The following is a 12,964-nucleotide window of genomic DNA, read 5'->3' as shown; positions in this document are numbered from 1 at the left end:
TCTGATTAGTTTGTCTACCACTACAGGTGTCCCTACGTTTTACTCTGTGCTCGTTGCTACTGGAGCACTTGATCTAGCTTTGTTCACATCAGACTGTCATAGATTTAATGAGTCTTTCACCAATAAAAGCTTGTTTATATATACAGTTGCATATACACTCTCAAAAATAAAACCATTTTTTTTTTATTTTCTAGCACTTATTGAAATTTAACAGCTTATTATTTAGGTATTGACTAATTACTCTTTGTAATTTTGGACTGTCATAAATTTTCTTCCTTAGCATCATTTCTTCATAGCAATGATACACTTCAAGTTGCTGCCGCTACATAATGTCAGTTTTTCCATTCCCTTTTTTGTCCTTTGTTTCATTTAGCCAAACTGCATCCTTTTGCTTAGTCCTCCATGTCAAAGGCTGTCAAATTACGTGCTGAGAACAAATACTCCATTATGAAAATGAATTTTAAACAAGATTATGTGCATTGATCAGCAGTCACCAACTCCTACCTGATAGATATTCTCAGCTGTGATGCGTTTAAACAGACTAGATCTAATGAAGACAACACATACACCAGTTAAAGCAACTTCTTTTCCCTCTGTCACAAATACTTTAGGTTTCTTCTTCTTTGTCAAATGAGAGTTGATTCCTGCTCCTGGAAGGCCAAAGTGCTCTATAAATTCAAATAAAAGAACCATTTAAAAAAAAACACTGATTATTTATTCAAAGGAAAGTTTTCTAAACAAACAGTTCAGTCCTCATTTGTGTATCTGAGTCCCAGTCCCCTGGAGCCACCCTACTGGACTATCCACAGACAACATGCATCATCTGGAGTCCTCAAGCACAGCAAGAACCATTTCATCTGGTTTTGTCATTCTGGCATCAAAAGCCTTTCATTTCTATTAATTTACTTGTTTTCTGTCCCCTCTAAGCAAAGGTTCAGGCTCAAGATCCTCTTACATGGCTCTCTATCATATAGTTGCAGATAACACTCTATTGCTTTAAAAAAAAAAATATCAGCAAACGTAGAATCATAGAATCATAGAATCGTTTAGGTTGGAAAAGACCTTTAAGATCATCCAGTCCAACCATTAACCCACACTACCAAGTCTACTCTAAGCCAATCAAGGGTAGACTGGACTAAACCATGTCCCAAAGTGCCACGTCTACCTGTTTTTTAAATACTTCCAGGGATGGTGACTCCACCACCTCTCTGGGCAGCCTGTTCCAATGCTTGACCACCCTTTCCGTAAAGAAATTTTTCCTAATTTCCAACCTAAACCTCCCCTGGCACAGCTTAAGCCCATTTCCTCTCGTCCTATCACTAACTACATGGGAGAAGAGACCAACACCCACCTCACTACTACCTCCTTTCAGGGAGTTGTAGAGAGCGATAAGGTCTCCCCTCAGCCTCCTCTTCTCCAGGCTAAACAACCCCAGTTCCCTCAGCCGCTCCTCATAAGGCCTGTGCTCCAGACCCTTCACCAGCTTGGTTGCCCTTCTCTGGACAGGCTCCAGCACCTCAATGTCTTTCTTGTATTGAGGGGCCCAAAACTGGACACAGTATTCCAGGTGCGGCCTCACCAGTGCCGAGTACAGGGGGACAATCACCTCCCTGCTCCTGCTGGCCACACTATTCCTGACACAAGCCAGGATGCTGTTGGCCGCCTTGGCCACCTAGGCACACTGCTGGCTCATGTTCAGCCAGCTGTCAACCAACACCCCCAGGTCCCTTTCAGCCAGGCAGCTTTCCAGCCACTCTTCCCCAAGCCTGTAGCATTGCATGGGGTTGTTGTGACCGAAGTGCGGGACCCGACACTTGGCCTTGTGACAACCTCATACAGTTGGCCTCGGCCCATCGATCCAGCCTGTCCAGGTCCCTCTGCAGGGACATCCTACCCTCCAGCAGATCGACACTCCCACCCAGTTTGGTGTCATCTGCAAACTTACTGAGGGTGCACTCAATCCCCTCATCCAGATCATCGATAAAGATATTAAACAAGGCTGGCCCCAAAACAGAGCCCTGGGGAACAGCGCTCGTGACCGGCTGCCAACTGCACTTAACTCCATTCACCACTACGCTCTGGGCTCGGCCACCCAACCAGTTTTTTACCCAGCAAAGACTACGCCCATCCAAGCCATGAGCTGCCAGCTTCCCAAGGAGAATATTGTGGGAGACGGTGTCAAAAGCTTTGCTAAAGTCCAGGTAAATGACATCCACAGCCTGTTCATCATCTACCAGGCGGGTCACCAGGTCATAAAAGGAGATCAGGTTGGTCAAGCAGGACCTGCCTTTCATGAAGGCATGCTGGCTGGGCCTGATCCCCTGGTTGACCTGCACTTGCTTGTTGAGTTCACTCAGTATGAACCTCTCCATAATCTTCCCCGGCACCGAGGTCAGGCTGACAGGCCTGTAGTTCCCCGGGTCCTCCTTCCGCCCATTCTTGTAGATGGGCGTCACATTGGCAAGCCTCCAGTCATCAGGGACCTCCCCTGTTAACCAGGACTGCTGATAGATGATGGAAAGTGGCTTGGCGAGCTCCTCCGCCAGCTCCCTCAGTAACCTCGGGTGGATCCCATCTGGCCCCATAAACTTGTGAGCGTCCAGGTGGCATAGCAGGTCATTAACTGCTTCCTCCTGGACTATGAGGGCCCCATTCTGCTCCCCATCCCTATCCTCTAAGCTCAGGGGCCTGAGTACCCTGGCGACCGGTCTGGCTAAAGGCTCAGGTTCCACCGAGATTTGAACTCGGATCGCTGGATTCAGAGTCCAGAGTGCTAACCATTACACCATGGAACCGCCCACATGTAGTTTACCTCAGAGGAGCTACTATCAACTATATTTCCTTAAGAACATGTAGACCTAAGTCTAACATAGAAAAAAATAGAGTGCTTCTGGAAACAAGGAGAGACAGGCCACAGCACATTCTTTGGGGGAAAAACAAACAAACAAAACCAATAAAGGAGCTACAAGGGACTTCCCTGTCCTTTCTTCTTCCCCCAACATGAACATGCTGCTCCCATGTTGTACAAATGTTACCAACAGCCTAAGAGTCACCAAGAAGCAGCAGTGTCTTTGGGGGAAAAATAATTCTCTTAAATTGTGATTTTGGCCACGTTACTTCTCTGTTACTACTTTTCTAGCGTTTCCTCAGAGTAAAATGTGCATGCACATGCATCTCAGTGACACACTGCAACAATAGATTAAAAAGCAAATTGTTGATACCAGTAGTTAAAGGACAATATAAAAAAAATTGCAAAAAGTGACAAGTCACCCACCCGTTTTTCTTTCAGGCACGTGACCATCTGCCCCAGAGATCCCTATTTTGGATCAGATGGCCACTCGTAAGTCCCCTCCCCACCTTTTTGTTCATATCACCTTTCCCCCTCCCCTTTTTCACCACAGCTCCTGCAGAAGTCTCTTTTTTTGTTTACCTCAGAAGTACATCAAGGGCTCTGTCACTGGCAAAAGTCTGGACTCTGAGAATTTTATTAATTTGATTTATTACCAATTAACATAAACTTGCACTGTCCTTGTACTTCAGGAATTACAGAGGCTAGACCAGCAACAGTCATCCCAGTTTTCAGGGCATTCTCACAATGTATGGAGCTGGAGTAGGCAGTATACTCTGCAGTCTCTTTAGAAAAGGTGTACTGTTACTGAAAAGGGTGCCAGAAGTTGTTAAGCTCCATATTAAAAGTGCCATTCAAAACACTGCAAAAAATTGGCATGCGGGGGTGGGTGTAAAACCAGACTCTGAAATGACCCCTTAGGGCTCTGGAGTACATCTTCCTGAACTCAGAGATACACAGTCTCCTGCTCTGCAGGGGCACAGAATATCCTGTAGGCACCCTTCATGGGGTCATCTTCTGCCCTAACAGAAGTGTTTGCTGATCCACATCAGGGTCAGAAAAACAGCTTGTATTTGAGGCGGTGTGTAGTAAGTGCCCTTGCTAACAAGATGCAGGTAATGCCATAAAAATTCACTGAACTTTACTTTACTGATTAGTAGCCACCACTATAGCTGCGATTTTCGCTTTGCTAGCCTGAGAACCACAGCCCCAGAATGATCAGCACAAAACATTCTTTTACAAACTCTGCCCCACCTAACAAGGAAGAATGTACAGCACAAGCTGCACACTATGATGGTATTACAAGTAACTGTACACTCACAGCTGTGGGCAAAGGCAGCCTCCAAAACACCCACTTCATGCCACACTCGCCTCTATTCTCCTCCTTCACCACCAGTTCATTTTTTCTTACTTTTTTTTCCCCCCTTCAGTGTGTGCATGGTCGTTTGGGGACTTTTGCTTATTTACTCAATGCACATACTGCTGTGTATTTGGTTTTTGTTTGTTTTTTTTTCTCCAGCTTTCTATGTTGGCTGCATCTAGCAGCACAACTCAAAGACCAAAGGCCACCACAATCGTACTGTAGGGACATCTGATCAGTTTGGGGGTGAGTGAGGGGGACTCTGATTAGATTCCCAGGCTTTACCCCTTGCCTCACACTCTCTCCAACATAATGCCACCGCTTCAACTCAGGCAGGTTAAAACTTGTTCAGCAGATTTCTAAATTGGTGGCTGAGTTTGTATTTTCATTTAATTTTCTATGTACATTTAAATTTTAATAATTAAAGTTGCTTATATCAAAGAGTCTTTTCATACCTTTTAGGTATAAACATACATATGTACTGAAAATACATAAATACATATTTGTACACTCATATAGGTATATGTTTACATATGTATAAACACATCTATTTATACAGGTATAAACACATAGATACACTCGAGGCCCTTCTTGTACACCCCACTTGTTTACCCTGGATGAACTCTCACCAACCCATCACAGGGTCTCAGAGGCGTCACGGGGCCTGGCTAGTCCCAACAGCAGCAGCACTGGAGATGCTGGGACAGAAGCCATGGGCAAAGGGAGGATGCCCTTGTCACAGGGGTCCTGAGCTGCCTCCAGCGTAAGTGAGAAGGAGGCTTCCCCCAGAAGCATGGTAACATGGGGACACTGGGGAAGGGAAGGGGATATGAGCAGAAGGAACTTCTGGGGTAATGGCCCTGCTACCCATAACGCAGGCCTCCTGGGGCCATTTGTCATGTAACAGGACCACCTGGATGGATGGTCACATACTGAGAAATGCAGAGGGCTTCTAGGGCAGATTGGTGGTGTGATTGGAGGGGAGGGGGCAGAGCATCTGTCACTGCTCACCTTGTGTGAAAGTCATCTTTTAACTATCAAAAACCATTTTCCAACCCCCCAGGCAAGAGTTGCTGGGCTCGCAAGGAAGTACCTTACTGCTGCATACTAGCAATATGCAGAAGTGCCCTAATAAGCTTCAGTAATTTCATCAATCCTCATTTCATAAGCAAGGACAGATGTCCCAGTATGACCAAACTTGACTTGCCTTAAGCCTGAGTTTATATGAAATTTACTATTTGGTTTTTCCTTGCACACTTGCTCAACAAAACTATAACACATTGCAGGAAAACCTAAGTTGCTTTACCTGTATCTGTGGCCTCCACATCTTGATAGTAGAACATCAGATGACGCAGACCTCCAGGGGCCAAGAATTTGTCAATGCGCTCTATCTGTTTGAGAACATGTTGACATTTATGCATAGCATACCCAACTATGAAAAGTTTAACTCGGTCAGATTTTTAATATACAGGGCTGACAAATACTCATCACATTATCATTGTTCAGTAACAAAATTATACCAGGCCAGTTACTACCCGCCAAACAAATGACTGAGTTGCCTTGTCCTTTAGCAGCACACACCTACATAACTGAATCATAAATTTTTCCATGCTGAACACAATTGAATGTAGCCAGGCCATGCTTAAGTTTACTGAGTTGTACATGCTGTATGTCGTCTCTCAAACTACGGGCACAGGGCATTTCTTCATTTACTGAAGTGGAGCAGCACCTCATCGAAGTCCCTCACCCATGTTATTCTTACTGCCATTCAGCTAACGAGGCTGAAAGCAGAAAACACACAGCCGCAATTCTTCCATATCATAGCAACAGAGGAAGCCTTTATTTATTTATATTTTAAGCATCAGGACAACTTCACAGTTCTCCACCAATCTAAGGCTGCCATCAAGCATCCTTGAACCATGTACTGGGAGTGTAGTCCAGGAATCTCATGTATAGGCCATACAGGCCTAGGAAGAAAGTTAATTGCTCTACGCTAGTATGCTGATCAGTGTTTCAGCACTTGAAAGTCTGGCCTAATCCATTAATTTTCTAGGTCTACAAGTCATTGTTTCACATAGTCCCTAACTACATAGCAATCTTCCAGCAGAAAAGGCTTCTAGTTCTAGAAGGTCTTCTTCAGAAACATTTGCTGGTACCATTTGTGCTTCCTAGTGCAGGAAAAAGGCTAAGAGATCACCAGCAGCAGGAAGAAAACTGCGTTTTTCCATCTTCCATTAATAATAGGCCTCAGTTACACCAAGATCACAAACTGCTATTCCAGAAAACCTTGGCTGAGCCCTCCAAGATGAGGTCAAAACAAACTACTACACTTTTCTCTTTCCACGTATAACAGCTGCCAAAATTTTCATCATCTGACAATTATTCTCAGGCAATATAGTTTGCCAGGAACCCCATTTAGAGATAAAATGTACAAAGGCTGAAACAAGTTCTGCTTTTTAACTTGTGTGACAGTGTTCTGCACAGCTTATTTTCCTGTATCACATGGAATCACAGAAATGTTGGAAGGGACTTCTGGGAGATCTTGAGGCCAGCCTCCTGCATCATCAACAGCAGCTCAGGTCATCCAGAGCTTTGCCTAGGCTGAGCCTCAAAAACCTCAGGGACAGAAATTACGCAGCTCACTTGATTAACCTATTCCCATGCTGCATTACCCTCCTGGTGAAGAAGGGTCTCTTAATGTCCAATCTGCCAGTTGTAGCTATTGCCTTTGTTACACATCTGCAACCGCTGAGAAGAGTTCAGCTCTGTCGTCTTTGTAACTACTCTTCAAGCAACTGCGGGCTACTCTTTGACTGCCCCTCAATCTCTTATTCTGCCTCTTCTCATAATTTACATGTCCTATGTCCATCACTATCTTGATAGTCTTCCACTGGACTTTCTTCGGTTTCTCAACAATACTAGCACTGAAACGGGGATGCATAAATTGAAGGTACACAGATGGAAAGAGAATGCAAGAGAAAACAAAAAAAACCCCACACAACTGTGTTTACTTTAGTGTCAGGGAGTAAAACAAGATCTACTTGCCGTCCACCTAGGTTTTAAAAAAAAAAAAAAAATCACTTCTCTTCAAATCAAAAAATGTATCTCTATTGTATATAATACTTAACATCAACTTTGATGCACTGTTTCCTCAATATACATATTTCTAACTGCTTAACCCCTGCATTAACCCTCATGTAGTCAGTCAAATCACTTAGCCATTCTATTTGGTCAAGTAGTTCCCACCTCATTTCCTAAACTAGATCACAATGTAGTCACACAAATGTTCACGGCAGCCTAGTGGAAACAAAAATAACATGCAGTCAAGAGACTTCACGCTGCCAATCCAGTATGAAACAGTGTCACGGGTTTTACCACACTATCTATAACCACTGGAAAGCAGAAATTCTAATCAATTCCAAAATCAATATTGTTACAATAGGTCCTGAAGGACACTTTTTTCCAACTTAATTACAAAATGCTGAGAAATATTTTTTCAATGAGAGAACTTAAGTAATTTCAGACACAAAGTCTGACAACTATCTCACCAAGTATTTGACGGTAATATCAGTTCTAAGGCACCCTATGAACTTCACCATCAAATTTGTCAGATTACCTGGTTACCATCAAGAATAGCATCTTCTACTTCTGCTTCGTCCAGATTCACACAAGAGGCAACAGCATCCAGTAAGTAATGATGCCGGCCATCCAGCTGAGCACGTTTAGCCTCCCTCTCTTCCTTGAGCTTTTGCTGTTATAAAACACAATGTGGACAATTATTAATTCACAGTCTATTTGGAAGACAAAAATAAAGAATTCTAAAATTTATTTTTAAAAGTAAAGGCTATTACATTCTTCCGTTATTGTGGTTTATGTTTTTAAGGCACTCAAATGAAATTTTTAGAAGTGACCCCTGCTATGATTTTACAGTTGATTTTCTGTGTTCTATTTTCAGATTTAGCACAAAATTTCTATCATCAGTTTTTGGTACAATATTATTTATTTGTTGAAAGGCTCTGTAGGAAAAAAAAGGTGTTTTTTTATTTTTATATATATCTGTCATTCTGCAAGTTATCTTTAACACCCTAAGTCCTTAGTCCCAACTTTTCAGTCTAGTCACATATGACCATCAAGTCAAGACAGGATTCTGACCCATATTTGTTATTCGTGGAAGACACTGTAAGCATTCTCTAATAAAGACAGATGCTGCTGAAGGAAGCTAGGGTTTCATACATTATCTCTTTAATATAATGAGAAGTAAAACAAGCCACAAGCTTCAAGGTACGCAAGTGTTTACAAATGTGCTTACCTATAGCTATTATACCATTTTTCAAGCAGTATGCCTACTGTTCTGATTAAATTGAATTCCCATATGTAATACACCTCATCACATTATAGACAAAATAGCCTTCTGGAATAGTTACTGGTGTTATTGTGCTTGTGGATTACAAGATTTAATATCATTTCATTTTCAAAAGAAATTTAGAATGATGTTTCATTGGTGGTAAATTCAATCTTTATTTCCCCAGTGATTATGAAAAATCTAGTAACTCTATAAAGTATGCACAAGTGATTTATCCACAAGCTTCTGCAGAGCCAATAGGACTTGCATAATATACTTTATACCCTTACATAAGTATCTTTCCTACTTCCTGAAGGAATTTTCAAATATTTGCTAAACTCATAATTACTAGCATGCTTTCATAAATGCTGAATGCACTGGAAGTGTTTTTCCATGTAAAAGACAAACACACAAATCATGTTCTTTACACAGATATGCCTGAAGAATGGAGTAGCAGATTAACGTGTACGTGTACTTTATGCTATTTTACCCCTGTCATTCCCTAACATGGTCTCCACTTTCCCAAAAGTGAAACGTCATCACAGGATTGTCCTTTCCTACATGTTCTCAAATCAGGGTAGAAATTTTCCCCCTAGTTACACATACAAAAAGCAACAATTTGGGGCTGAATCAGCTTCACACTAGATAACACTAGAATCCTAAAAACTTGTTTCAGTAACTTGAGCACAACTGATAATGCATCTTTAACATAGAAAAATACAATCAGTACTCTGCCAATTAGTTAGCTTTATTTAATCCAGCAAAAAGATCTTTTTGTTTTACTTAAACTACAGAGCGACTGCTTGTGTACTCTGCTGTTTCCAGCATAGAACTCCAAATATATTGCTACACATGGTGTTCATCTTACATTATCAGTTCCCAACTCCACCTATACAGATGGCCCTTTATATGTTCATAGCCTCCATTTCTTGTACAAATTGCTGTTTACATAGGCTGAAATCATGAGCACCTTCTCAAACTGGGCAGTCATGCCCTGATGTTTGTTTCAGTTCTTTTAATGTTTTCCAATCCTTTAAGTGCAGTCTCTCAAGCCCTATAATGAATATACTAGCTATTGTGTATAGCTGTTCACATAGCAGTAGGCAATATTTGATGTCTAAGTCCAGTAACAAAAGCATTCATTAATATGTCACAAAACTTTAAAAGTCTACTTAACTTAAATTCTTCTAATGAACTGTACCTAGAGGAAACAGGGAATTATTAACTAGATAGTAAAGCTATAGTTTTATGAAGATTAAGACATTCACTTGCATTTATCACGTATCACTTCTGGAAGACATTTGCGTTGTTCTGGTGGGTATCTCCATAATTAATGCAAGTTGCATGCATGTTTTTCCTGACAGTAGCTACAATGCAACTCAAGAACACACCCTGCCTGTTATGCTTCCATAATTTTGATGGTCTGCCATCTCTAAGAACTTCTCCTCCTCCCCAAATGAAGTGTTCACCAATCACAAACTCTCACTTCTCAGTTGTTGCAGTCATCAGAAGACACTTCTGCCTTACTTTTAGGATTAGGCTGTCCCAAAAAAAGTAGAAGAAACGTAACTTCAGTGCTTTCAATAGCTTCAATAGCAAGTCGTTAATTTAAATATTTAAAAACACTCAGAAGCTAGACTGGAAACCAGTCAAAATACCACTTTCCATTTGCATACTACTTCAAGAATAATTTTTTAAGATATTCTTTACTTAGGATTAGGAATCTCAGAGAGTGAATTGCAAGAAAATGTTGAGCTTTCTACCTCTCATTCTTCCCTCCCCCCCCACCTTTAAGGGCTAGACATAAATGAGCACAAGGCTCATGGAGGAACAAGTAGGTTTCTATTCCAGATTTGTTTATTTCCTGGTTTTTGCACAGGAGTGCATGTCAGGCCCTCAACCCTTTTGTATCAACCAGAACTTTAGTGAAGGAATTCACTAAGCTGTTCTCAAAATTCAGTCTTTGGACTTTAAGATGCTAACTTTACCCCCACAACTTGCTTCAAACCAGAAATGTGGTCATAGCCTAGGAACTTTTGTATATTTTACATCCTGCAGGATTCACTACAGAAGTACATATCCCTAAACAGCCTTTGTACAAGAAATTACTGAAAGAGACAATGTCTATTCAAATAGACATCGTTTAATAGAACACTGAAAGAGTAAGATTTGAAGATGAAAGGACTGCTAAAACACATAAGCTATCATTTATGTAGGCAAGAGAGGAATTGCTGGTACATATAGTAACACTTACATGCAAACCCTGAAACGTATGAGCAGCAATTTTGATCAAGGGCATACAACAAAGCCTCCTCATAATGTCCCATGATGTAGGAGGATCCAGATGGAACAGTATTTACAAGAAATAAATGCTTTCTCACTCAGCTATCTGGAAGGACTGTCCAAGTTTTTATATGGTACAGCTTTACCTCGGTTCTTCATTTAAAGAACAGCAGCACAGCCCCCTTTAGCTTTGCGTTTCTTTTCCCCCTCTTAGTTACAAAGTAAGAAAGGCCATATGACACAGTCCCACAGCAGATGTGAGTCCAAAGTTAAACTAATTAACCAAAAAGTCCTCCTTTGATGATTTTTGTAGTTATAACAACTTGTTTTATGTTACATAAAACCTTAAAATTCTCAATACCTAAATACCAAAAATTCAGCACAGGAAGCTAATTTCAGTAGACATCTGCTCCTGAAACAGAATAAAGAGGAGATTCCTAAATCCATTTTAACACACACCTAAACCCATAACCATCACACCATCAATCTGAAGCAACAAATGGGTATTAAATTTAAAATTAAAAAAAAAATATTTTTTCTAACTACCACAAGAGTATATATGTATATATATTTAACCAGAAGGTACTAAAAGACCAGAAGTCAGAGATGCCAGGAGTCCTTCCTTTGAAACAACAGCCTCAGAAACCAAATATTGACTATTGCCAACTTCTCCATTAGAGTGCAGTTGCTCATGTGTCTGCAGACGCTTTAGAGTTAGCATGAATGCTGTTTAGTACGCAAGTCATAACTGCACAAGTTAAAACTTGTTCCTGAATACAGTTCATCCAGCAAATGATGCATTTGGTTGTCAGAGTACTGCACATTACTGAGTTTAGACACGCTCAGATCAAAGTCTTATGGATGAGCAATATACTTGAACTTTACTGGGAAGTGCAATAGCAAAAAAGTCAAAAAGTAAGTGTTCTATTGTTAATTTACTGTCTTATCCGAAGCTTATTTAACCAACATGGCATTCCTCTGCCTCTCCTTTAACTTGCTAAGATGTTTTATATTGCATAAACATTGCTCATGGATTTCCCTGTAAAAGTAAACTGCAAACCATTTTACACTTTTCAAGCACCCCAAGTTGTCAGCAGACACACACCTTTTTATTCACCCCTCTCCAAAAAACCACACACCCTACAGAATTAAAGCAGTCCCCTTAGCTGACTCTTAAATCTCAAACATCAATCAAAGCTTTCCCACATTTGTTGTAACACTGCATTAACTCAGGAACAGCTTGTTCAAATAACCAGCTTTTAAAATTAGTCTGACGGTCTTAATGACTTCTGTATTTTATTATTGTTTCTCAATACTATGTAGTGCCTTCAAAATTCTGTTCCCATTTTACAAGTAAGGGAAGAGTGAAGTTACACTTCATTTCTCCTTGGTGGCACAGCCCACCCCTATTTTGTTGCCAAATCTAGCATCAAGCTCTTTATTGTACTGGTATAACATTTGTCAAATTACACCATTACCAAACCACTGCAACAATCTGGACAAGATACAAATACCAGTAGCCAAATGCATAAATATCTCCCAATGCAAATTTACCTTTCAAAACTAATTGTGTGACTAAGTCTTTATTGATACCCTACCAATTAGCTTACAAGACCAGTTACACAAAAAACCCTACCTCTTAAGACAAGTACCTATCCCAAACACTATGTTTTGCATTAAAAGGCATAGTTTATCCATTTTCATGTAATTTGAATATTTTTTGAAACCAACATCATCCACTTACACCATTTTAAAACACACATTTTTCTTCCCCCTGCTCCCCCCTCAATTTATACCTTTATTCAAACTACACAGTTACTAGTCTGGACCTAGTCCACAGTTCAGTTTTCCTTACCTTTATAACTCTGTCAATGCTCTGCTTCCAAAGTTGTTTTCTTCCAGCTCTAAACATTGTACTATTCTCTATAAGCATCAAGTACTGTTTTTCAGCAATAAGCCTTAAACCATGGAGCAAGCTTCTTGACTCATCATTTTGAACTCTCCCCACAACCTTTTGTTTATATTTGTTTCATCCCTTACCTGCAGGAACACCAAAAAGAACCCTAGAAAATACAGTAAGGACCTAAAAAGTGAGCAACAATTAACCTTAGCTCTGTATCTTTTTTAAAAT

General features: G+C 40.7%; 1 protein-coding gene and 1 non-coding gene across 2 annotated transcripts in view; both read right to left on the bottom strand.

The window, feature by feature from the left end:
* Positions 1-12,745, bottom strand: part of DNAH5 (dynein axonemal heavy chain 5) — a 136,608-nt gene extending 123,863 nt beyond the window's left edge. The window contains 5 exon segments of the mRNA XM_075705164.1: positions 505-644; positions 1,142-1,165; positions 5,515-5,599; positions 7,825-7,959; positions 12,689-12,745. Coding sequence (XP_075561279.1) covers positions 505-644; positions 1,142-1,165; positions 5,515-5,599; positions 7,825-7,959; positions 12,689-12,745 — 441 coding nt within the window.
* Positions 2,724-2,795, bottom strand: TRNAQ-CUG (transfer RNA glutamine (anticodon CUG)). The gene has a single exon. It is a non-coding gene; the product is annotated as a tRNA-Gln (tRNA).
* Positions 12,746-12,964: the final 219 nt, after the last annotated feature.

This window comes from Pelecanus crispus, chromosome 2, assembly GCF_030463565.1.
Source record: "Pelecanus crispus isolate bPelCri1 chromosome 2, bPelCri1.pri, whole genome shotgun sequence".
NCBI classification, from domain to species: Eukaryota; Metazoa; Chordata; class Aves; order Pelecaniformes; family Pelecanidae; genus Pelecanus; species Pelecanus crispus.
Note: the sequence above shows the minus strand (reverse complement) of the source record. Positions and strands in the feature narration are given on the sequence as shown.